Source organism: Metarhizium album, assembly GCF_000804445.1.
Source record: "Metarhizium album ARSEF 1941 chromosome Unknown scaffold_10, whole genome shotgun sequence".
Taxonomy (NCBI): domain Eukaryota; kingdom Fungi; phylum Ascomycota; class Sordariomycetes; order Hypocreales; family Clavicipitaceae; genus Metarhizium; species Metarhizium album.
Genome location: NW_024467584.1, coordinates 322,885 through 348,178, shown reverse-complemented (window position 1 = coordinate 348,178; position 25,294 = coordinate 322,885). Strand labels below are relative to the sequence as shown.

The window sequence follows — 25,294 nt, the reverse complement described above, 5'->3', positions numbered from 1 at the left end:
TTCGTCATTGGTCGGATCCAACAGAGTCGGTCTGCCCGTGGCCGCCTTGTTTTTGTCCGGTTCTGCGATAACAATGCGAACGTCTACACGGGGCCACTTGGTCATCATCGTGACCGATTCCGAACGATGGCTCCAGGTCCAAATTTCGACGCTCCTCAACGCCAGCTGATCCTCGTGCTCAGTCCAGCAAGAAAGAGCACTTTTATTACAGAGTACATGAACCAACTCTCCACATCCTCCTGCTGCGGGACAGCAGGGGACAATTCATCAGTTACCATCACGGTCTGCACACAGGCTGGCCCGCGTTCTGTGAATGACCACAGAGGGGCCTGCTACCGATTCAACAAGACAAGTTACCGACAGCTCGTGGCCCTGTATGTTGTCTCGCATACTCCCTCTTGGGCATCGTGAATCCCGCTGAAACCAAACGATCAAGGGCGAAACCACTGAAGTCAGTCTCCCCTGGTGTCCCCGCCACCAGGTCCAGGCACGTCATGGATACGCATCGATTCTCTTGATCGGCAGCCATCTCCACATGGCTCCAGGCGACGTTGCCGACTGGTTCCTCAGCCTAACTTGTCAGTTATGCACGGAGCACAATCAGCCAGCCATCCGCTTTGACTTCTGCATGTTGGCCGCCCCGCTATCGGTCGTCAGTTCGCGACCCCATCATGAGATTGACGGAGTGCATGGCCGGGGCAAGTACCTCGATAATGGTGTGCATTCCTGGGTCCTGACACCATCAGAGAACTGACTCCGTCTGTGATTTAACCCTAATGCCGTTGTTAATAATCATGCGGCTCTGTATCGTTCAGAAGGCTGAACCTTCCCGTCTCGATGGCTGAACCCTCCATGGCTTCCACTCAGGTGCGACATCCTAACCGGGCAAGGTCAGGTTTCTGACAGCTTGACGGGCATGTGGGTGCACTCTACTCCGTACTTTGCCACGCTTTCTTCTTGCCATGATTTCAATTGTCCTTGAGGTGTGCATGGCGCATATGGGTGTACTGTTAACGCCTCTGGAAGGCTAGTCTTGATTCCGAAAACGTCTGACATTCAGTGATCTGAGCCAGGACGTCGGGGGTCTAACAACTGCCCTCAGTGTATTTCCTGTCTCAGCTTTCGTGTCCAACGTGTCGTCTACAGCTTCTGACATAGATGGTCACTGAACTCTTAGTGGCCTCATGCGAGCGTGAATCCTGGCACTTGACGATTCAAACAAGGCGAATTGGTGAGTTTGAGTTGAATGGAGGGCTGGGCAATCTACGCAGTACTTGTTGCAGAAGCCATCAGGAGAAGGAAGCACCACAGATCCACTACGATGCGAGGCACATCGTTTCGTTGGACCGTCATCCCTCGTGTGAGGGGGGATGAGGGCGTACACAAAACTAGCAGTGGACAAATAAGAAACGATGTACGTCGTAGCACAGAGTGTGGACCAGGCAAGAGGTTGCCACCCCGCAGATGCTTGATGCTTGGATGGCGCCGACCTCTGCGCGCCGTGGCGGTGCCGTTGGGGACATTAATTAGCACTAACTAGCTTGTTGCATAGATTCGTGGCCCGTCGATCTGGATGCCACTGCCACGATACAGGAGGAGTTCGCCTCTGGCATTAGCGACAGATAGTAACGTATAAGGATGAACCGGAGCCGCCAAGGACAATATCGAGCAAAAGCAAGCGGGTCTCATGGCGAGCCTAATCAACAGCCCGATCGGATTCTATTTCAGCATGCCATGTCGTCCGGAAGCAATCGGCCAACTCTATCGGCACACCGCTTGCAACCAGTGAGTGTAGCGTGGCGACAAAAACTTCCGGCACTCCCGTGGACAAGTGAGGAACTGCCTCTGGAAGTCGTAAGCACTGGCAGGCCCAACGGTGATGACTGGTCACTTGATTGGGAGGTGCAGCATCCCCAAAACCATCCAGCAACGGATTGATGCCTTGGCTGGGCGCCGTGTGCCTGGACCCCGCCCGCGCCAAGATGATGGATGGGTGGATGGGTGGATGGGTGGATGACCTGTACCTTACGTCTCGTCTGTACCTTGCGCAGGTCCAACGGACGTTCTTTGCGGAGCAGCGATGGACTTTGGCTGAGATACGGAGTACATTGTCGAGCATGACAACAAATGCCGAACATGGGCCATGGCCGAGTGCTGCATGGTGCAGAATGTCGCCCGGCCAGCCGGCCAGGAACTCCCAGCCTCGGCCTCGGCCTTGGGGCCAGCAGCTTGCCACTTTCCATCGGGTCAGGGAGGCCCAGGGCCATGGAGGCCTGGTGAAAGCTGCTGGACAACGAGCTCCTGTAGGTCGCTTCTCTATCCCGAAGCCCGAGATTTGTGTTGCCGGTGGATACACGGAGTACGGACGCCGGAGTATGGGCCGTGCTTGGTACTCGTCGACCACCAGCCAGGGTTGCTGACGAGATGTAACTAGGCATTGCGGAGAACAATGCACCACTTGGGTGGCGCCAACCACCTCGACCACCAAATCATGGAGAGGCAAGCTGGCTCACTCATCACGTTTCGAGTGAGTCGGCTGAGCCGCCAAGTCACCACGCAAGGAAGCCTTGTCCCAGGACCTGGGTACGAGCTGCGAGCGTCTCACATCATCTTTGGAGGCAGTCTCGGTGTTTGGTTCAGCAAATGTCTTGCGTTGCCATTTAGATGCGCGGGTTGGCCAAAGCGTCACCACGAGGGGGTGAATGCTTCCAGGGGCCGCTGAAGACGCCGCCGGGGAGGTTTGCTCCGTACTCCGTACTTTTTTCACTACTACTAGTACTAACTTGTTGGTACCAAGTAGATTCAGGTGACGCAACGCTTTTCCCACGAGGCTGGGGGGACTTGGTCGAACAGGAGGTGCCCAAGTACGGAGTACTTCTTGGTATAGTAGTTACTGCACAGCGCAGCACAGCGCAGCACAGCACGTCTGCTGAGGTAGCACACAAGTCCAGGCGTTGCAGGACGCTGTCACCATCACTGGCAGCTCCCTGCTTTTACCTTTTGACTAGTAGCTTCGTTTCTTTGCCATGCAGTCAAGGTGGTTGGGTTGGTTGGTTAGCTGAGCTCCCTACCAAAGTGTGTGTCAAGGTCCAAGGCTGGCTGGATCTGGACTCCACCAAAAGGCAAAGACATGGTATGGCCCCAAGGACGACCCGGCACATGTGGGAGTTTTCCCGTTAGTTATCGTACCACAACCACATCCGTCGTCAGAGGCGGGAAAAGCAACGAGATGGCGAAGAATCGTCGAGACTTTTCCGGCCGCACACCACGAGGAACCATGGGCCCCGTTCCTTTTCATCGCCCACACAGAAGGCTCGGGCGCCGGGCCCGACTCTGCTGGCTGTCAAAGCTTGCGTCCACCGGGCGCCTGCCTCCCTCTCTCTCCCTCGCCTGATGGGTGGTGCCTCTTGCTCATGCCGGTCCAAGGTGGCCATGATGTGCCTTGCTCACGGTCGAATGAATTCTGGGTGTGGTTGTGTCCCTCCACCTGTTCCCACCCATGCCCCTGTCGCCGTGCCTCATGACCAGCCGTGGTCGTTCCGAGGAGGTCGGGTTTGCTGGCGGCCTTCGCACCAGGCAACGTTCCGCAAACAGCCCAGTTCTGGCCCTCCAGACTCCAGAGGCGCCGGCCGTTCGTCCTCCTGCCACGCGGCCCTGGACGTTGGGTCCTGGCTAGCGAGGAGATTCGAGACATGGCCCGAGCCAGGCTGACGGCCACCCCCCCTACCCCGTACTCGGTGCGCTGCGTATTGCGACTCTCCTTGCGCAGTTGGCGTTCTCGTCAAGCTCGCTCGTCGTACGGGCAGTGTTCCTGGATCATGCTCCGTATTGCATCTTCATCCTCGACCTGCCCTATTGTGCCGACGTGGTACCTGCAGGCACCGCGCCAGTAGCCCGCACGGCAACAGAAGAGAAGCGCGGGACATACGACATACACTCCCCCCACAAAGGCCGCAATCCACACCATGACCATTGTCCAGTCAGGGCCGTCAGCAAGGTCATTGACCTCTTGTTTCATGGATGGGCTTCATTCTCTGCCTGTCTGTCATGCTTGCGCAGCGAAGGGCAAGCGCGGTGGCTTGGCTCGAGCAAGCCCCGTCGCAAGCCGCCGCAAGGTATCGATTTGTTTTGGACAGTCAAGATGGCCTACGGAGAACCGCCCGGCAGGTACCGACACTGACCGATGCGATGCTGTCCTGTCGTGGACCGCGCCAACGGCCGGCCTGGGTTGCCTGGGTTGGATGGTATTTTTACTTTGCAATCGTGATAAGCTTTCCTCAACCACCAAGCGCGCATGCATGCTCCCTCTTGGTCGGCGCGGCGTCGACGTTTAGACTTCAGACCTCGATGCTCGTCAAGTCCGCACCATCCGGCATCCCGCTGCGAATCGCACGCTTTCGTCCGAAACACAGAGACACAGAGAGAGGGGCGGGGGAGAGAGAGCAGGCGAGACGAGACATTCTACAGTAAGCTCCACGGGCGGCGCCGGCGCAGACCCCACTGGATACTTGCTGAGTACCCCGTACCCCGTGCTAGAAACTAGAAAGGCCGGACCGCATTCCCCCCATCAGTTTCCTGCCAGTGAGTCCTGTGGCCCGCCCGCCCCCCCTGCCGCCTCGCCTCGTCGCCCCCTCCCCCTGCTCCGCCGGGCTCCTTCAGCCTCACCCACTGTCCACGGTCCACGGTCCACGGTCAGACGGCCGCTTAACAATACCCTCCATCCCCTGGGCGACCCTCCACTCAACTTTCACCTTGACCTCCCTTCCTTCCACCCATGGACTGACGCTCCCGTGCTCCGTACCTCGCTCAGCGTCACGAACCTTCTCTGGCCCGCTTCTCATCCTGCCCTCTCCCCGACGACATCCGTCCAACTCCTGACAACTTCGACGGCCACGCCATAAGCAAGCACCTCGCCATCATGGCAGGTGCCTTCCGACCGGTGAACTCGTCGCTGCTGGGCGAGTCCATCAAGGAGGAGCCCGTGACGACATCCTCTTCCTCTTCCGTCACGCCGCGGCCGAGTACGGCATCACAACATCCGCCCCAACCACAACCGTCTCGTGCGGTGCCCGACGACTCCAAGACGCCCACTCGATCGACATTCAACCCGGCTGCCGCCGATCCGAAGCCACTGCCCAGCGCCCCGTTCCCTCCCGCCGGACCGGCATCTGAGTCGCCAGACGGCATGCCGCGCCGCGAAAGCCCGCAGCATTCTACCAAGTCATCCAGACGAGATTCCATAGACGTGGACATGGATGATTCCGACGGAGAGACTGGCGTCGGCGCCGACGACGGCACGGTTTCTGATGGGGACAGCGTAGGTGGCGACGGCTCAAAGTCAAATAAAAAGAAAAAGTCGCAACGCTTTTATTGTACCGACTACCCACCATGCAACCTAAGTTTCACTCGGAGTGAACACCTGGCTCGACACATTAGGTTCGTGTCGCCATCATTACGAGGATTCTTGGCAAGGCCCGAGGGTCATCATGGCCGTGCAGGTGCTAACCACGCTTCACAGAAAACACACTGGGGAACGACCATTTCAGTGTCATTGCTCTCGCCGCTTCTCACGACTCGATAACCTGAGACAGCATGCCCAGACTGTCCATGTAAATGAGGATATTCCCATGGACTCACTCGCGGCAACGGGGTCGCGCTTCCAACGGCAAATGCGAACCACAGAGAGAGTACGGCAAGCCGGCAACAGAGCAAGAGCATCCACAAGCGGCAGCGCGGGCGGACCTGTCCGCGGCCACTCCAAGAGCCTGTCCACGTCCAGCATTGCCAGTATCAGCTCTGTTGGCTCTGGCTATGGTCTTCAGGCGGATGCGAGGAGGCGACCACCGCCCCTCGTGATGGCTGCTGATCCTCGGACTCGGATGTCGCTTGAATCGTACCGAAGCAATGCAGACAGCACTTTCTCATACCGACCTCCCTCTCCGGGCGATTACAGCGCTCCGACGTCTGCTACCTTCTCGACTGCGCAGAGCAGCCCGAGGTGGGTGTCCGGAATGCCCTCGCCTACGACATCCCACACACGCTCCCAAAGCCTGTATAGCTCCGGAAACCGAACGCCAGGCCGAAGGCTGAGTGTGCCATCCACCGCAAACCCCTTTCAGTCAGCGCCCGCTCGTCCGTTGTTCAGTGCTGGCCACCTGAACAGTTCGCATCCGTCGGCTTTTTCACCCGCCGCTTCCAATCTAGTTCCGTCTCCAACGTCGTCAGCGTCCGGGTGGTCCACCCGGCGAGACTCTGTCTCGAGCAACGGCGACGAGGCGTGGAGGCGTCGCACATGGCACCCGGACAACCGAAATTACGGCAACCAGCCGCCGCAACCTCAGTCGAACCAACTAGCAGGAGTCAATCAGAACGTGGGACCGAATCCTCCTCCACCCATCGCAAAGCCCTCAAACGCTCAGTCGTCCTTGCGGCTCCCCGGCATTGAGTCGTTCGATCCGCTTCCACGCCGACATCCAACGCCGCCGCCGCCGCCTCCGCCGCCGCCTCCGCAGCGCCAGCAGCCTGGCCCTTCGGCCATGGCCATTGACTCGGAGGCGGCATATCGACGACCTTTCCAGCCTGGAGTGGGTGAGACAATTCAGCCAGACGAACGCCGCAATTTGAACATGTACGATGCCAGCCTGCAACGCGGGTTGAATCGTCTAGATATAAGCCACAAGACGCCCCCTCGTGATGGTGCCGGAAGTTGGGCTTCGGAGGCCAATAGGGCTGTCCAAGCCCAGGCTGAGCGCGTTCAGACGCAAACCAGTCAGCCGAGCGTTCGGTTCGAGGACCAGACGCCGCCTTCCCGACAGTTTCCATCTTCTGTGCACAGTGGTCGACCTCTCCACCAGCATACCATGTCGGCGCCATCGATCGCAACAGCGAGGGAGAATAAGAGGCACGGCTGGTACCACAGACCGGGTGTCCCGCTGCATCCACCCGGCGAGCTCGTGTTGCAGGATCCCCGCGGTGCCCATGTTGATCGTATGGTTCACCCGAACTTCACTGGTTTTGGCGGTTTTCCCGGCAGGGAACAGCCAGCTCAACCCCAGCAACAGGATGGGAAAGGAAACCCCGACTCGCTCAGGCGCTTGGAGGCGCTTGTGGCTGTCGCGACGAGCGAGGGGACGACAGCGACAGCCTATTAGAGAAGCAAATTCTCACTCTTATTCGCAGAATAAGTCCCAGTGAACCTTTGACCCCCCTCCCTTTCGGCTCCCAGACTTGTCTACTATTTCCCGCCAGACTTGTCCCCCGTTTTATGACTTTGTTTCTTGTCGATACGCCTTGCTTCGCTTTGGAACATACACGTTGCGGTTTGTTGTCGGCGAGTTTCTGACACAAAACGTGGTTTTTTGCCCTTTGAATTTGCAACTTGGAATCGAATCATGACGTCATGAGACACCCCACGGGCCGTATGAGATGGTCAGTTGAAAGGCGGCCGTAATACACGATTGGCGAAGAGACTAGGATAGCCCTTAGACGAAGATATCGACGACTCACGTTATGAGGTGGATGAACAGATTGTTGGACGTTGTGGCGTTTGTCTCGCCTTGGTAGCTCATGACCAGCTGCACCTTTCTTTCGGGACGGATAAGCGTTTGATTGTGATACCCTGATGTTTGATATCAACTCGGATGGGTTTGTGAAGTGTTGGGACGGGCTCTGCGCATATTTGCTTGCTTGGGATGCCGGCGTTTTGACTCACGACTTTCTTTTCTTATGGATGGATGATTGGATGACGGGTTAGGATTAGCCTCAATGTGAATGACGACTTGACATACTGCGCTGTGGTGATGCGAGTGACGGGCCGCGTCTGCATCGCGTCACCCATTCTGACATGGCTAGATATCCCCACGTGTGGCGGGCCCCTGGCTTGCAGCTCCTGCGAGGCTTCATGCCACTCACTCACTGGGGGCGACAGTGTCAAGGGACATGGCAACACGGGGCCTGGGGTGAGTTCTGGGCGTACCTGGCTGTCATGGCTGGGATCGATCCGACGACCATGGTATCTACACATGGGCGTGACTTGATGCCCATGCCTGGCCATGATAGCTGGGACCGGAGCCGTCATCTCGGTCAATCCGACCACCAGTGGTATTCGTACAAGGGCTCGAGCTCATACCATGTCCAGCCAAGTTGAGTAACAGACACAATTTACCCACTCTTCAACATTGATACGCAGCCACCGAGCCCGTCTGCAAGTGCTCAAAGGCGGCCAGGGCGTCGTCAAAGGCTGAAGACGCGGCCGCCGGGCTTGACGTACGGCCTGACGCTCTGGTAGGCCGGGAGGCGGGCGGTGCCCACGGCCGCCGCCACGTCCGGGTCCACGGCGCGCGGGACCACGACGTACTCGGACAGCGCGCCATGACGCGCTCGCCCGCCTGTGCGTCCCGCACGTCGGCGCCCGTGGCTACCACCTCGCCGCTGAGGTCCATGCCGGCCGTCTTGGGGAACGACACGATGGCCCGCGCGCAGAGTCCCAGCGCCGACACCTCGTAGTCGGCTGGGTTGATGGACGCGCTGATGACGCGCACCGCGATCTCTCGCGGCCCGAGCGCCGCCGGCGGCCGCGGCACCGTCGTGAGCTTGAGCGTGTTTCGGACCTCGCCCCGAGGCGAGCTGCCCTGCCCTCATGCCGGTGGACATGGTGACGGGTCACGGCGCCCAGGCTATGGTTCTCTTTGGCGGGGATGGCACGGGTTCAAGTCGCGGAGACGGGTGCTATCTCGGTGATGTTTGCAGAGGTTGCTTCTGCTTCGGCCCTGCAGCCCCGTTGTCGAACGACCCGTCTGGTCTGCCGGGGACGATTTTCCCCCCTACGGTTTGCAGGCACCGAGGGCTCGGAGCAGGTTTGGCGTCGACTTGCGTCTGCTGGGCGGGGGGTCCGTGGGGACGACGGCCTTGGCATCCCGGCCGGGCCCGCATGACGGCTGGACGATGGCCAATGGGCTTCGTTGGAAGTAGACCCGCCTTGTCTTTGCGAATTCCCGAATGGGGCAATCGACAATTTGCGGTTGGGGGCTTTTTCTGACACGGCGAATCGAGGGTAGTGGCCATCTAGTCGCTTTAACTCGGTTGTGGCTCTTTGTGGTAAACATGGCTGATGTGTGACGAGACTGCTGCACGAGGACGTAAATGTCAAGACGTGCTGTGCTACGGCGCAAGAATCTTCCCAAGACGTTGTCAATTTCTCATGATCCGAAATGCGGCGCCTGTCACGCCATTTTCGTAACAAGGGCTGGTCACCAGATTATGGCCGGGAGTAGCAGCCTCGATTCACATATAATCTCGTATGGTCTGAGGGCCCTGGGTTCCTCAGTCTGAAGGACCCGACCTACGAGGGCGATATACACAAGATGACTGTTGGTGTAGTCATAGCCCAGATGACCGAAGCATCAAGGGTTTGCAAAATGCCTCGTCCCTTTGGTGGGCCGCTGTCCCTTGGTGCTCGGCCCCGTGAATGGCTTACAAGGGTATCGTGATAGCTGCAACATTTGGGCGTTGCAGCGAGTCATGTGGTTGAGGCTGTGTTGACCTCGTTCCAGGGGTAGTGTCGCCCGTCGAGTGTAAAAGATGGCGCAACGAACTCGAGCCATCATGATTCTGCTCGACGTAGATGAGAAGAAGGGAAGGATGAAAGACACATGCTCACCGGCGGCTCCATGCTCGTCGTGGTACGTGTTCGGATCCCGCGGTACGGCACACGGATGCTCGGCGGAAACGCGGGAGGGAAAGCGAGCCGCGGTGCTGCACTACGTGTCAGCGGGGAAGTGAGCAACAGTTCTTGCTGGAGTGGTTCCCAGAAGCAACACAACACAGGTGGTGGTCGTACACAAGTTCGGGCATTCCTGGCGGACGGGGGATGGCGTGAGGGCTGCGAGTTTGGTTCCGCGAGGTTGTATCGTCGTCGTGTGCCCATGTCTGTAGTGCATGATGTCGGATTTAATTTGCGCATGGGACGAGCGGACCCCAAGGAGTATCTGCTATGCCCCTTTCTCCCCATCCAGCACCCCTCGGCCCTCCTCAGATGCAGTGGCCTGGGCCGCGTCGAGGACAGGACTCTTTTTTTCGGGATGCTCTCCTTTTTGGTCGTGCGTCATCGGATGACGCGACGCGGCTCGGATGACGGCCTGGGCCGGACAAACGACAGGCTCGCCGTACCATGATAAAGTGCCATCCATCCGCATCCCCGAGGGAGTAGTTACTCCGTACTCGAGACCGGTCCTCCCCGGCCCACCAGATCTCGCCAGTCCTCCTTGTGGTTTTCATCTCGTCCCAGAGCACAGTTCCCGCCCAAGACCAGGGCAAGCATCGCGACAATGGCACACAGGCCCAGCGCAGAAACAGCAGTCTACACGGCGCTATTCCTCTCCATCTACGACGTGGCCGTGCTCTGGCTCGCCAACAAGCTCCTCTGGAAGTGCTCGACCCGGAGCACGCTCCTCCCGCTCTTCACCAGCGCCCTGGGCAGGCGGCACCTCGACATGGGCGTGGGAACAGGCTACTTCCCGTCGACGGCCCTCAAGTCGGCGTCGTGCCCGTGCGAGGAGATGACGCTCGTGGACCTCAACCCCACGCCTCTCCGAGCCAGCCGGCGGCGAGTGCTGCGGTCGGCAGCGTCGAGCGACGGGCGCCTGACGACGGTCAAGACCATCGTGGCCGACGCCACGATGCCGCTGCCGCTCGCGCAGGACCGCAAGTTCGACTCCATCAGCGCCTTCTACCTGCTGCACTGTCTGTCCGGGCCGCCCGGGCGCAAAATCGGCGTCTTTGACGTGGCGAGGCGGCACCTCGCCGACGACGGGGTGTTTGTCGGCGCGACCGTCTTGCCGCTCAGGAACAGGATGAGCTGGCTCGCGGCATCCATCATGGCGTTTTACAACCGCGCAGGCATCTTCAGCAACGAGCGTGACGCCGAGGACGTGTTTGCCGAGAGCCTGAGGAGGAACTTTGCCGCCGTGGACGTCTGGACCGTCGGCGCAGTCATGTGCTGGCGCGCGCGAGGCCTCAAGGCCGATCGATCCGGCGTGCGAGCTTGACGTCCGTCGTGAGGGAGAATCCGTACACCAAAGCGTGTGCGTCCAGCCCGGTGGCACGCGCGGCGCACAAAAGGCTCCCATGCCAGAGTAGAGTGTGCAAGGGGGCAAGGAACGAGGCAAACCGAGCCGGCGTGGCAACCGCCACGGATTGCCTCCAAAGCGCTCGGCGGCATCTCTCTCGGCTCGGTCCTGCATTTATCCATCCGTCCATCTCGCATCACGACGCCCACCAAGCCCGCCGAAGCCGGCACGAAGAAAAAATCAGAAAGAAAAAAAAGAAAAAAAATAGGAAAAAAAAATACAAAATCAACAACCCCAAGCACCACGCCCAACTCGCTCGTCATGTCATCGACGGGCACAGTCGACACAACCGTCTCCAACACGCCCGTCACGTCGCCCCCGTCGTCCGTCACGTCCCCGCCGTCCACGACCTCGACCTCGACCTCGCTCCCGTCCTCGCGCGGGGATGACCACGGCCGCGATCACGCCGTCCGCAACCGCCTCGTCAGCGCGTACAACTGCGTGCGCCGCATCTCCGTGCTCGTCCCCGGCGTCATCGTAGGCGTCGACGCCTGGTGGACCAAGACGGACCGCGCGTGCCGCCCCGGCGCCGCGTCCGCCGTCTGCACCCACGTCCTGCTGCTGACGTTCCCCGTGGTGCGTAGCGTGCCGCCAGGCCAGACCAGGCCAGGCCAGGCAGCAGAAGCCGAGACCGCAGAGAGCCCAGAGCTGACCAGCCCGCCGTGCGCGCGCCCCAGGCCCTCGTAGCCTTCGTCTTCGACGTAGCGAGCATCATATGCAACCGCCTCGGCGTCTTCGGCAAGTCCCTCGGGCCGCTGCTCGTGTCCATGGCCTGCCATTTCTGCCTCACCGCCGCAACCGTTGCCTGTCTCGCCGTGCTGGCCTGCGCCCTCGCCGCCTCGGCTGAGCCTTCGTGGAGCGCGGCCGTCTTGCTCGTCATCTTGCTGTCCTCGCTGGCGTGCGTTCTTTTGCCCCCCTCCTGCCGTGACAAGAGTGGACGAGGCGGCCTCGCTGATACCCTGCAGATGCTTGTCCTGCGCGGCCCTCATCTGCGGAGCTTTGGCGTGGCGCTAGGAACGGATATGCCTGGCGCTGGATGCCCCAGACGACGAGTACGACGAGATGGGGACGGGGACGGGGACGGGGACGGGGACGGGGATGCGGATGGAAATGGGAATGGAGATGCAGGTTTGACAAGTGGTATTCTGTAGGTATAGTACATATCATTACATGAGTAGCCTTAGCGGCCATGCTTTCTTGTTGTACATTTCCATTCTGCTCCACGCTCCCCGTGTGGTGAGTGAATTTGGTCGTCGACCCAGAGACCCTCCCTCGGGTGCTGTTCACTGGACAGCACACTTTGGGGGCCCCATTCCGAGCCCCAAGTTGTTTTCTTCTTCTTCTTTTTTAAATATTAAAAAAACAGGTGGAGGAAAAATAAAAAGGAGGTCATACTCTTGGCCAGATGCATCAGATGCCCACCCCTCCAAAGCCGCCACTCGCCGCAAATCTCAGTTGATACTCCCTCAAGTCGGCCCAGTGCCTCAGCTCGTCCTCCTCATCCTCTGCCGTCATGTGGTTCGGATCGCTCGCGCGACTCGCCGCGGCGGGGCCCGTCTTCTCCAGCTTGATCAGGATGTCAATCAGCTGAGAGAGCGCCTCTTCCGACTTGATCGCCACCGGCCCTTTGCGGTCCGGCGAGTCGTTCATCAGCGTCGACGCAACCTGGCGGATCTTGTTGATGAGCGACAGCCCGTTGGGCTCCATGTTCCGCTGCGAGATGGACCCCAGCACCTCGAGAAGGTTCTGGACGATCAACTCCCGCTCTGCGGCCATGAGAGCAAAAATCTCCTTGTCGTCTGCCTCTTGCATTCCTTGCTCGTCCGCGCCCGGAGCCTCCACGGCATTGCTTTCCTCGTCGGCCACGTGTACGTCGCGGAGGTTAAAGTACAGCTCTACAAAGTAGGACCGCGTCGCCAGTTGAGACATGAAGATGTTCGCCTTTTGGATCTCGTACTGCAAGCGACGCCGCTGGGCAGGCTGCGTCTTGATGACGTTGCGCACGTCGTGGGACGGCTGTGCGTTGGGCCACACCGGCGGTACGTATTGCAAGCCCGATTCGTCCAGCGTCGCCAGCGAGTTCGCGTCTTCCCCTTGCGTGGACAGCTGTAGCTCTGGCGGAAGGTTGTCGATGATGCCCTTTGCGGCCATCAGGCCGTCTCGTAGCAGGATCCGCTGGTCCGCCCAAGGCAGCGTGTTCATGCCATACGCAAGCTCCAGGCTCACCACGCCATTCATTGTCGTGTAAATGTCAATGCCGAACCGGAATCCTGTTAGCAGCGTGACGGTCCCCTCGGCCTGATGGATAATCTCGTTCGCCAGGACGCAGATGTCATCGACGTTCTCGGGATACGCGGGATAAGGCAAGCTCGGCGTAGACGGCGCGATGACCAGGTCCGTGCCGCTTATGCCCAACTGGGTCATGGACCTACAAACATTAGCTATTCACCCACGACTTGAAAGGCATTTCGGCGCGTCAACGGACCTAATACCCAGCAGGAGGCACCAGAACAGACGTTTCCCGATCTGGTCCTTGACGTGATTAAACGGCAGCGGCTCGGTCGAGTACGGGTCCGTGCCAAAGGTTGGCAAATCCCCGGCGTGCTTTGGCCGCACAAATCCCAGTTCCCGTATCAAAATCAGCGTCTCTGCCAGGAAATGGCGTGCTGGATTCCACTGCAGCGTATAAGCCCCGGCCAAACCGAGAAAATAGCTCGTGCAGGCGTCGTCCAACGTCTTGGGCTGTTTCAAGATCCATTTGCTGCCGCGTGTCAGAAGCGCAATGTCGCGACACTTCTCCACGAGAACCAAGGCCTTGGGAAACAGATGCGTGCTGTGCTGCGCCTTGAGATGCTCCCTTGCACTCCTGGGAAAGGACGCGACCAGAGCACCAACCATGCTTGCCAGCAGGCCCAGAAACTCGGGCCGCGTTCGGTCTTCGCGGTTGGCAAACGACTGTCGAAAGGTGGGCTCGTGGGGGAAGGGCGCCAAGGGATGGATATACGTGAAGAAATCGTCCACGAGGAGCTCCAGCACGGGCATCGGCGCGATGGACTCGGCATCTAGTATACCATCCGACGAAATGTCCATCAGCGTCTTGGCGGCATTCTGAGGCGACGGGGACGCCGGGGGGAAGCCAGCAGCGGCCACCTCCAGTCGCTGCCGCTTGGCTGCCTTTGCAGCTTCAGCATGCTTGTTCGGAGGGCCACGTCTCTTGGTCTCTCGTTCGTATGTACATTCGACACCCAGCTCGCGGCAGGGCCGGCAGGGAATATTGCTGTCGTCACATTTCACCTTGCGCATGCTGCACATGTCGCACGCCCTTCTGAGCCGCGTCAACTTCGGATTGATGGTCGGATCACGCATGGATCCTCTTGGGCCGGCGACAAGATGCTGCTGCGTCATGTCGGGACCCTGAGCAAGCCCCGGCATGCCCGCGGCCTGGGGTTGCTGGGACACCTGGGATGCTTCGGCTGCCGCTGCCGCTGCGGCTGCCGCATCTTGAAGAGCTTGAGGGTTTTGAATGGCCTGCGCAGCGTCGCTGGCGGCTTGGAGGATCTCGAGGCCATTGCTGGCGTAGGCATGGGCAGTCGCATGCTGCGATGGTGATGGAGGTGGAGAATCTGTCATGTTGGGCAGAGCACAGGGCCGGCCGGCAAAGGCACGGTTAGAGCTGGACGCACGCGACTGCTAAAAGGTCGCGATGGCTGATTGTCGGCGGATTTCCGGATCTTGATGGCTTGAAGCGAGGTGAAGCCGGCACAGGGCTTGAAAATTGGTGTTGGCCACGTGTCAGATCACGTGTGCATGCGTCTGTCCCTGAGCCGCGTCCGACTCGGCCTTTGCCACGTCGAGCCAGACGTGCAACCCTTTCTTTGCTGCTTTGCCCTCTCGTAATGCTATTGATGTCCCCAAGAGACGCTTGAACAGAAAGAGAGCGCGTTTTGCTCGCCAGAGGTGTCTCTGTCTCTTCTGCGACCTCTCTTCTGCGACCAAGGAGATACATGTCAAGACTGTCATCTTCGGAGACTGTATCCTGGTGGCAGCGTATCACGACTTTCGCGGTGCTCGGGGCGTCATGAGCAGCTGAGCTGATAGTAATGGGATATCTTCTGTCTCGCATTGGCTATTCGCTTAGCACGGACCCGAGTGAGTCAGTGATTATATTCTATTTGTGTCGTATAATGCACAATGCGCGTGGACCGCTTGTTGTAGAGCCGACGATGACCCGTTTTCAGGTGCAATTCATCGAGTGCCTCGCTTCACGACGGTGCCGTTTCTCTCGTCGTCATCATCATATCATTTGGGCATAGCTTTATATTGCTCCCAGGCCCTTGATCGCCACAACTGCCAGCCCGGCCCACTTCATCGTCAGTGCGGTATTGGATGGTTTGCCGGCGCTGCAGGAACAGCAGGGTCCGAGTAGCATTTAGACTCAAGACAGACGGGATGAATCGTCCGTGTCCGTCAATGTGTTCATGAGCCATGTCAAATGAGGCAGAGGGTTCAGTCAAGATGTAATGCATCGATAGATCTTTCGTCCGAGACAATGAATAGTCGCTTCATAAAGTTGGTGTCGTCCCGTTCTCTGAAACTCTGTCTATGTTGTCGCTATTTTGCTTTTTCTTGCCCCGAGACGTCACAAACATATCGAGCTTCCCAATCGCCAGCTTTTTCGTCGCTCGGGGAAAGACTGTGAATACGGATGATAGACTGAAAGGTCCTTGAGCCATGGAACTGCAACGCTCTTGTTCGGGTCTCCTCGGCCTCTTTATTTTGCTCCTAACATGTGTGCCTGGAATATTTGCTCGGCCAGGCTCCTTCTATGACACAGGTCCCCAAACCTCGTCGGAATTCCAGTCACGACCCGCGCCTCGCTCCGCAAAAAACTCGACACACGACAAGTATCTCATTGGCACCGGCAAAGCGGACATCACGGGACCCGTGGCTGAAATCATCCTCAGCGGCTACGCAAACCTCCAGCAGGTCGGCGGCGGCATTCGGCAGAGGTTGTTCAGCCGAGCCTTTATTATCGGTGATGTGGACAATCCCGAAGATCGAATTGTCTATGTCGTCCTCGACAATCTGGTCGGAGATACAGCAATTCGATACGGAGTTTTGGATGCGCTCAAAGCCCTCGGCGCTCCCTATTCCGTATATGGCCAGCACAACGTGGCACTTGCGGCAACCCATAGCCATTCTGGACCGGGCGGCTGGAACAATTACTTGATTCCTCAAATTCCAGGCTTGGGCTTCACTCCAGAAAGTTATCAAGCCATTGTTGACGGCGCGACCCTGTCGATCAAACGAGCACATGAAAGTCTAGAAGAGGTAAGGATAGCAAGCACACACACACTTGATGTCTTTTTGATGGCTCTCTTGCGCGGCCTGCACAATGTCAAAGATGATTAGCACGGTGACTGATCTCTCGTGACCAAGGGATACCTTGACGTCGGCACCACCGAGATTACGGATGCATCCATAAACAGATCACAATGGTCCTATTTACACAACCCTGCTGAGGAACGGGCCAAATATAGTGCGTCGACCGACACGACTATGACCCTGTTGCGCTTCACCCGGGCCTCGGATAATAAAATCACCGGACTGCTGAACTGGTTTCCGGTGCATGGCACTTCGCTCTATCGAAATAATACCCACGTTGCGGGCGACAACAAAGGGCTAGCAGCGTGGATGACGGAACAAACGCTGAGGGGAGATTCCGCCTTCGCAAGCAATCTGGTGGCGGCTTTTAGTCAAGCAAATCTTGGTGATGCCAGCCCCAACGTAGAGGGTGCTTGGTGCGAAGATGGATCTGGCACACAGTGTGATTTTGAGAACGCAACGTGTGCGGATGGAACTGTTGCAAAATGTCAAGGCCGCGGTCCTCGCTGGCAAGTTCAAGACCAAGGTGCAAGCAGCTGCCATGAGATTGCACTTCGCCAATTGAGGGGTGTCAAGGAGATTCTGGTAAGCAAACAGGGCGCAGGCGCATCTACTTTTCTTTTTATTGTTCTGCCGGACACGCTGACCGGGCTGGCCAGGCTTCCATGTCCAAATCCGCCACTCCTGTTCGGGGCCCTACAGTCAAGTCGTTCCACTTCTTTCACGACATGGAGTATTGGGAATTCACAACACTGAACGGGGAGACTGCCATGACCTGCCCTGCGGCCCTCGGGTACGGCTTTGCTGCTGGGACGACGGATGGCCGAGGCGAGTTTGACTTTGTCCAAGGGGACAACGGTAAACCACGCAACTATCGTCCGTGGGACTTTATTTTGCACCTCATCAAGAATCCATCTCTGCGGCAGATGGAATGTCAAAAGCCAAAGCACATATTCCTGAGTGGAGGGGAGCTCAAACAACCATACGAGTGGGAGCCAAGCATCGTGGATGTCATGATGTTTCGGGTGGGCCAACTGGTCATGATCCTGAGCCCAAGTGAGGTTACCACAATGAGTGGTCGGCGGTGGAAGGAAGCCGTTGAGAAACAGGCAACCTCGTTTGTTGATGATCCAGTTGTGGTTCTAGGCAGCCCGGCCAATACCTACGCGCACTATGTTGCGACGCCGGAGGAATACGACGTCCAGCGTTATGAGGGCGCTTCAACATTATTTGGACGTCATGAACTTGACGCTTATATCAACCTCACAGTCAGCAATATGCACTACTTGAGGCCCGACGCCACCGATAAGCCAGAGCAGGGAAAGTTGCCGCCAGATAATCGGAAGAAGTCGTTCAATCTTGTTCTGCCTGTGATGTATGACACAGCGCCGCCACTCAGAGCTTTTGGAAAAGTCCTGACGCAGCCCAAAGCAGAGTACAAGCGCGGTGATGCAGTCAAGGCCAGCTTTCAAGGGGCGAATCCACGGAATAATCTTCGCCTCGAGGGCACTTTCGCGGCAGTTGAGAAGCAAGGCAAAGATGGGACGTGGAGCCAGGTCGTAGACGATTCGGACTGGTACCTCGTCTTTACGTGGCGGCGCACGAATACCATCTTCGGGTATAGCGAGGTTGACTTTGTGTGGGATACATCAGGGAACGCTGGACCAGGAACCTATCGATTCAAGTATTATGGCGATGCTAGAAATCCCGGTGCAGGCATTCATGCGTTCACTGGAACTAGTAACGCGTTCAAAATTGGCTAGCCTTCCAGAGACGGTACTCTGTACGGAATCACGATACATGACTGCTATTCATGTGAGCTTGAGATATGAGTAAAAACTTCATCTAACTTGCCGGCCCAATGTAGTTTAGTCTCTCCCCCATTAAATAGAGGGAGTCAACATAGATTGACTGGAAAATCTGTTGTTTCGTGCATGAGTGATGCAGGCGACTGCAAACGGCCGACATCTTGCTGCCTGACTAACGAGCCTCTTTACTGAAGGCACGACTCACCTTTGCCAAAAGCTGAAAGAAGGAGTTGGGAACCTTGCTGACAATGACAGGCATGGCTGCCCCACTGTGATTTGTGATTTTGTCGTAAAGATGGGCTGGCTTAGCTGTCTTGTACCCTGCAGCGTCACTTTGCCTAGGAGGAGCGTGACATTTGCTGCATGTTGGATGCGTCTTAGCTTTGGGCAGATGCACTGGCGCGCCTGAACATGCAGAGAATTGCGGCTGCAAGGCCGAGGTGGTGATGAAGGCGAGGAGAGATTGCGTGAGAAGTACTCCGTAGAGCGACGGGAAGAAAGACGAGATGGGGAGGAAGAGAGGGAGAAGAGGAAGAGGCGTGTTCCACAACATTATCAGGTACCTAGGTACCTGGGTATTCCATTTTGCGGAAGGTACGCACGTCGTGCCTGCCCCTAACACCTTTATCCTTGCCCCGCTGCGGCAAGGTGGTTTTGCTGGCCTGCCACGTATCGTCAAAAACTGAACCAGAGAAGTCATCTAGGTGCTTGTTTCTGGCGTTATTCTTGGTCACGCGAGCGGCATGGTGACCTAATCTGACCCACGACGACAAGACGACGTGTAGCTGCAGCTTCCAAAGCCACCGAGTGATGCTGGCAATGTTGTCTGCGGTCAGAATTTCAGACCATTCATATCAAAGCGAAACCACAAACAGGCCACAGAAGATGTTTGCTGTGACGGGGCTGACAGATGCGGCGGTGCAAGGGCCAAGGCTACAAGGGTTTTGGATAGGGATCTGGAGTTGGAAAGCGTTTGCTGGTTATTCTGCTCCGTCTTGTGAATCAGATCTTCTGTGCCAGACTCATACAGCCCACCACAACAACTATTTGAACCGACAAGTAGGATGGTTCTCTAGACTACTTTCTAGCTGGATATCGAACGGCTATTTTTCTCCCGCACCAAGAGCAACGGCAGGACTGGCAAATTTGTCTCGGCGACTTCGCAGGTCCCTGGTCTAGGCGTAACCCATTGAGGTCAAGGCGTGAACTCTGGAGCTATTTGTGCAACCAGGTTCCCGCTGGACGTTCGTTCCAAAGTGTTGACTAGTTTGGAACGGAACTCTCATTTGGAAGCCCACCGTCGAGTTTACGTCGCCAACTACTCCGTATCCAGGTCGTTGAATCGCAATAGTAAGGCACTGTTTCGTGGTATCAAAAGCCCAGCCCCCGGGAGAGTGGTTCCCATCTTTCAACTGCTGACTGTGGCCTTGTTTTCAGACTCTTGAACCTTTTGACTGCAAAGTTGCACAACAGCAACCATCCTCCAAACGACATCTTCACCACGGACCACGACCTTCGCAGCAAACATGAGCACCGACAGACGAGAAACAGTGACGTACTGTCAGTGAAGCAGGTGGACACCGATGAACGGAGGAGCTACAGCCTACGACAACGATCTGGGCGGCGCTGATTCTGGACTTTGCGTCCCCATTTTCGCCTCGAGTGGGACCTCGGCCAGCGTCATACCCCTCACTCTACCAATCCAGGCGCCGGGCCCCTTCCACGGCCCAATTTCAAGGCTCCTTCACAATCGCAGCATTACCCAACACACTCGAGCCCTCTGCTTCTCCTCTCCCCTCCTCCCCGAATCTTTCGGAGCTAGCATTCTCTTCGCATCGACCGCCTCCGGCGAGAATAACAACGGCACACACTCCCGGCCCGCTTGCTCCCGCCATGGCGCGCCGTGAGTCTCTCTCAGAGATCCGCGCCGCCAATCCGGATCTTGGCCTCAGCGGCAACGTCATCTCCGTCGCATTCAATATCCCCTACTCCTTTACCTATCGCGAGGGGTCCGATTGGGTGAGAGCCAAATGCCGCGCAGAGTCCCAACTGTTCAGGATTGACGTTCTCGTTTGTTGTGGCACACCGAAAGCTGACAACACCACCTCCAACAGGACCTGGGACCCCGCCGAGGCCAATCCGCGCTTTTCGACTCCTTCGCCTACCTTTCTTCCGATGCCACACCTTGGAACCACACGCTTGTGGCCTGGACCGGCGAGATCGACTACCCCCCGGAGACGTCTATTCCCCCCGCCGCATCCTCTGGGCAGGTGACGAGCAGTGGTAGCCTGTCTGGCCAGACGACGGTCGGCTTCTCCTCCCGGAATGCTCTCTCAGCTCCTGTTCCCGTCGACAGTAACACGCGACTTCCCACACCACCGCCCATTGACGGCCTGTGGCTGCCAAAGGCCGATCAAGTCAAACTGGAGTATGCCCTCTCTCACAGCAAAACTATTCGGACAGTGCCCGTATGGCTCTCGGACGAGGCAGACGATTCCGAGGATAGCGTCATCTTGAAGGACCAATCGCGGTGGCGGCGGTACGCACACCACGACCTATACGCTTTATTCCACTACAAACAACACGAGCCGACGGACGGTCGCAAGGAGCGCATTCAGTGGGCCGACTATTACCGCATGAACCAGAAATTCGCAAACAAAATCGTCGAAATATACAAGCCCGGCGACATTGTCATAGTCCACGACTTTTACCTGATGCTCCTCCCCAGCATGCTACGCCAACGGAACCCAAACATGTACATATCATTCTTTCTACACTCTCCATTCCCTAGCAGCGAGTTTCTGCGGTGCCTGCCGCGGCGAAAAGAAGTTTTGGAAGGCGTTCTCGGAGCCAACTTGGTGGGGTTTCAGTCGTACAGCTACTCGCGACATTTCCTGAGCTGTTGCACTCGCATTCTTGGGTTTCCCTCTGATACCCTCGGCATTGATGCCTACGGGACTCGGGTTCAGGTAGGCGTCTTTCCCATAGGCATTGACGCCGCCAAGGTCGAGAGGCACGCATGGGCGGATTCCGTCAATGAGAAATATGATGCTTTGAAAAAGATGTATGCTGGGAAGAAGATTATTGTTGGCCGCGACAGGCTCGACAGTGTCCGTGGTGTGGCACAGAAACTCCAGGCGTTTGAACGGTTCCTTGAAATGTACCCCGAGTGGAGGGAAAAGGTGGTTTTGATCCAGGTCACTTCTCCAACGACGGTAGAGGCTGAGAGGGACGATGACGAGAACAGGATTGCTACAAGAGTGAACGAACTAGTCATGAAGATCAACGGGGAGTTTGGCAGCTTGGGATTCTCTCCGGTGCAGCACTACCCTCAATACTTGAGCCAGGACGAGTACTTTGCTCTGCTCCGAGCCGCAGACATTGGTCTAATCACCTCAGTCCGAGACGGCATGAACACGACCAGCTTGGAGTATATCGTTTGCCAGAGACAGGGCAACGGTCCACTGATCCTCTCAGAGTTCAGCGGGACAGCGGGAAGTCTCAGTGACGCGATCCACATCAACCCCTGGGACCTGACTGGTGTTGCGGAAAAGATCAATAGCGCGCTTACCATGTCGGATGGCGAGCGAGGCAGAATGCAGTCTCGCCTGTACAAGCACGTTACGGCGTACAATGTCCAAGCTTGGGTTACCAAGTTCATCCGCAAGGTACACAACGTCTTGGGAGAAATGGACACGGCCAACGCCACACCGCTTCTTGACCGTGCTGTCTTGTTGTCCACGTACAGGTCGGCGGGCAAACGGCTGTTTATGTTTGATTACGACGGCACGCTGACACCAATCGTGCGTGAGCCGAGCGCCGCGATTCCCTCGGAACGCATCATCCGATCGCTCAAGCGTCTTGCCGGGGATCCCAGGAATGCCGTATGGATTATTTCTGGTCGGGACCAGGAGTTTCTCGGGCAGCACCTAGGTCACATTCCCCAGCTTGGATTTTCGGCCGAACACGGCAGTTTCATGAGGAACCCTGGGTCAGAGGAGTGGATCAACCTGGCAGAGAAGTTTGATATGGGGTGGCAGGTCGAGGCTATGCAGGTGTTCCAGAAATACACTGACAGAGTACCTGGTAAGACAGCCGAGCTACGACGGGCCGTTGTCCGAGAGATTGACAGGCTGACCAAACAACAGGCTCGTTCATCGAGCGGAAGCGATGTGCCCTCACGTGGCACTACAGACTTGCACATCCGGAGCAGGGCGCCCACATGGCACGAGAGTGCCACAAGGAACTTGAGGGCACCGTGGGGACGAAATGGGACGTTGAAGTGATGCCAGGCAAGGCAAACGTGGAAGTTCGGCCCACCTTTATCAACAAGGGCGAGATCGCCAAGCGGCTCATTGCGACGTACCACAACCCAGAACGTGAAGCGTCCAACGACGACCCCAACCCCGGCCGCGTTGAGTTTGCGCTCTGCATGGGGGACGACTTTACAGACGAGGACATGTTTCGAAGCTTGAACGGAGCTATTGGCAAGGTGTTGCATCCGGACCACGTCTTTACCGTGACTGTTGGGGCCAACACCAAGGTGACGCTGGCCAAGTGGCATCTGCTCGAACCCGAAGACGTGATTGAGTGCGTGGCACTGCTTGCAGGGGTTGGTGACGGGTCGGCCTTGACACAAATGGGCGAGGTCAACCTGGCCGCGCTGAGCAGCGTAGAGGGACAGATTCCGCCTTCGGAGCAGGCCCCCTTTCTCAATTGATCGGGCATTGGAGCAAGGAAGAAGTGGACAAGGCAGGAGGCGCTTGCTTACGCGACAATGAGCTTTAGACGTCATGAGGCTTTTCGCGATTGGGACGCTACAATGACACAATAATGAGGGCATTGAAGGTACAGAAAGAACTAGACGGGGCGTTGGATAGATGAAGAGGGCATCTGGGGGGGAGGCGCGTAGTTCAGGCGGGCCAAGATTCCGTAGCAAGAATAGAAGAGATACACAACAGGAAGCCGAGGACGGAAACGAAGACGTGGAAAAGCGTCGGGAGAGACGCGACGGCGATTTGGGTAGATGGGCACACAGAGTTAGGAATGGCACAGCGCTGCCTTTTGGCAGCAACACGACGGGCATTTTATCCACAGCACGGTATTGATTGAAACATGAGATTTTGCAACAGCCTCGCCGTGGAGTCTGAGACGGACATGGTTGACTGTGGAGGGCAGCCCGAGACAGCGCCGCCGTGGCAAACGATGGGGCCGCGTACACGCACATGGACAGGATGGAGTTGCAGATGCACGCCGAACGTAGACGGCGACGTGATGCCGAAGTTGAAGGTGCGGAAGTTGGTGTATTGTCGGGAGCCGTGCCGGCGCGGGTAAAGCTCAGCACGCAATAGCCAAGTGTTCGGATCACCCCGGACTCTCGGATCCAGGAACGGCGGTGAACTCACTCAAGGAGGTTTGGAGTTGGGACTACTTGCCCTTTTTGCTGGGCCGTCGTTTACAACATGGCGTCGAGCTGGATGCTCCAGAGCAAAGTGCTGAAATGCAACAAAGTAAAGCGAAGGACGTTAAACCTTCCCAGCCACAACTTGCAGTCCCTTTCCCCAACACAAATAAAGACGACTACCTCGCCTCGAGCGGTGGAAAACATTGTCACAGCCAACATGATTGCCCGGCAATCTTGGCACGCTCGGCCGTTGCAAGAAGCAGCATGAACACCACGCGTCAGTTTGCAGCCCTATGGTCGACTTGCCGAAACGGAAAACAGCCGCCGAATGGCCCATTCAAAGCTTGATTCTGGCACCGGACAATGCACACCTTCTTCACACCTCGAAACCCCCCCCGGCAATTCAGTCTCTCCGGCAGTTGTACCGTCATTAAATTTCTCACCATGGCCGCTCCATTCACGCCCTTGACGCCCGGGACCTGGTTCGTGATCTTGAGGGCGTCTGGCGCGAACCTCACACCGGTTGCAGCTTCGTCAAGGGCGCACCGAAACGGTCCTGCGCCGTCCTGATTGACTTGGTGGAACGTAATGTTCACCAGAGTGCCGGGGTAGGCTGCCGGAATAGCTCCCTGGGTCGCCATCTTCTCTATGCTCGCCGCGATGTCGTTGTTTAGCTCAGCGAGCACGGGGTCGTAGCCCGGCGCCCCGCGAACCTTCCGGTCGGCCTGCATGTGTGTCTTGCCGCAGCCCTTGGCTGCAGAGAGACTGGTCTGTGAAAAGACCGTGGTGTCCCTCTGGAACGCCGTGCCGCTGCCGTCTCTGCGGGCGCCGAGGTCTGCGCCCATCCCGTAACCGCGAGCCTTGCTTGCGGAGCCGGCCGTGTCCACGATGACACAGTGGGCGGCAGCATACAGTACGGCGGCGGAGTAGATGATCACGTTGCAGAGAGCTTTGGCGCGCATTCTGGCTCGGCCGGGTCGGGATTTGGTTTCCTGTTCCGCTGAGCTGACACGGGAGGCTTGACTTTCGAGAAGCTGCGGCAAGTGCTGTCACGGAATGAGGACCTGGTGGTCTCGGTGGCGAGACGTGCGTGCTGAGTATGAGTGCCGTGACGGTGAAGTGCGAGGCAGAAGGACCGCTGTGAGACGGTCGGAAGGGAGCCAAGTGGTTTTTGTAACTCGGCCGTATGGTGTCGTTCCGAAGCAGTGTCGGCTACATGCGAGGCTGAATACGACAGATCACTCCGCCCCCAAGCGACTCCCACGCTTGCCGCTCCTCCAAACACGGCTTGGATGGGGGCGAGTGCGTTCCTTTTTGGAGTTTGTGATGCAGTCATGGACATTCCCCCTCCGTGACAAGTAGTTCGCCTTGGAACGGAAGATGCGCTGACAAGCAGATGAATGGTGGACGTGGTGATCAAAGGTAGACACAAGTCCGCTTCAACTGCTGCTCTCAATAACCATTTTCTGCATATCCCGCCTTTGGAAAAGTGCTCATGCCACGACAGAAGTGAGTGCGAGACGGAAAGCGTGCCGCGATTGCATCACAGAGAGGCGGGAGAGTTTGATGTG

At 57.6% G+C, this 25,294-nt stretch overlaps 8 protein-coding genes across 8 annotated transcripts; 4 read left to right on the top strand and 4 right to left on the bottom strand.

The window, feature by feature from the left end:
• Window positions 1–4,918: 4,918 nt before the first annotated feature.
• On the top strand, window positions 4,919–7,151 carry MAM_04533 (C2H2 type zinc finger containing protein; the record flags this gene model as incomplete). The annotated part of the gene is made up of 2 exons (XM_040823331.1): window positions 4,919–5,436; window positions 5,519–7,151. The coding sequence occupies 2 exons, from the start codon at window positions 4,919–4,921 to the stop codon at window positions 7,149–7,151; spliced, it is 2,151 nt and encodes a 716-aa protein (XP_040678584.1).
• A 1,081-nt stretch (window positions 7,152–8,232) lies between these two features.
• On the bottom strand, window positions 8,233–8,652 carry MAM_04532 (uncharacterized protein; the record flags this gene model as incomplete). The annotated part of the gene is made up of 1 exon (XM_040823330.1): window positions 8,233–8,652. The coding sequence occupies one exon, from the start codon at window positions 8,650–8,652 to the stop codon at window positions 8,233–8,235; it is 420 nt and encodes a 139-aa protein (XP_040678583.1).
• Window positions 8,653–10,325: 1,673 nt separating this feature from the next.
• On the top strand, window positions 10,326–11,045 carry MAM_04531 (Methyltransferase type 11; the record flags this gene model as incomplete). Its single annotated transcript, XM_040823329.1, has 1 exon — window positions 10,326–11,045. The coding sequence occupies one exon, from the start codon at window positions 10,326–10,328 to the stop codon at window positions 11,043–11,045; it is 720 nt and encodes a 239-aa protein (XP_040678582.1).
• A 482-nt stretch (window positions 11,046–11,527) lies between these two features.
• On the bottom strand, window positions 11,528–12,115 carry MAM_04530 (uncharacterized protein; the record flags this gene model as incomplete). Its single annotated transcript, XM_040823328.1, has 1 exon — window positions 11,528–12,115. The coding sequence occupies one exon, from the start codon at window positions 12,113–12,115 to the stop codon at window positions 11,528–11,530; it is 588 nt and encodes a 195-aa protein (XP_040678581.1).
• A 421-nt stretch (window positions 12,116–12,536) lies between these two features.
• On the bottom strand, window positions 12,537–14,756 carry MAM_04529 (Zn(2)-C6 fungal-type DNA-binding domain protein; the record flags this gene model as incomplete). Its single annotated transcript, XM_040823327.1, has 2 exons — window positions 12,537–13,554; window positions 13,612–14,756. The coding sequence occupies 2 exons, from the start codon at window positions 14,754–14,756 to the stop codon at window positions 12,537–12,539; spliced, it is 2,163 nt and encodes a 720-aa protein (XP_040678580.1).
• A 1,101-nt stretch (window positions 14,757–15,857) lies between these two features.
• On the top strand, window positions 15,858–18,274 carry MAM_04528 (neutral ceramidase precursor; the record flags this gene model as incomplete). The annotated part of the gene is made up of 3 exons (XM_040823326.1): window positions 15,858–16,457; window positions 16,566–17,096; window positions 17,171–18,274. 3 exons carry the CDS (start codon window positions 15,858–15,860, stop codon window positions 18,272–18,274), a joined length of 2,235 nt encoding a protein of 744 aa, XP_040678579.1.
• Window positions 18,275–20,212: 1,938 nt separating this feature from the next.
• MAM_04527 (Glycosyl transferase, family 20) lies at window positions 20,213–23,039 on the top strand (the record flags this gene model as incomplete). Its single annotated transcript, XM_040823325.1, has 3 exons — window positions 20,213–20,338; window positions 20,434–22,405; window positions 22,468–23,039. 3 exons carry the CDS (start codon window positions 20,213–20,215, stop codon window positions 23,037–23,039), a joined length of 2,670 nt encoding a protein of 889 aa, XP_040678578.1.
• A 735-nt stretch (window positions 23,040–23,774) lies between these two features.
• On the bottom strand, window positions 23,775–24,685 carry MAM_04526 (Gas1-like protein; the record flags this gene model as incomplete). The annotated part of the gene is made up of 2 exons (XM_040823324.1): window positions 23,775–23,792; window positions 24,167–24,685. The coding sequence occupies 2 exons, from the start codon at window positions 24,683–24,685 to the stop codon at window positions 23,775–23,777; spliced, it is 537 nt and encodes a 178-aa protein (XP_040678577.1).
• Window positions 24,686–25,294: the final 609 nt, after the last annotated feature.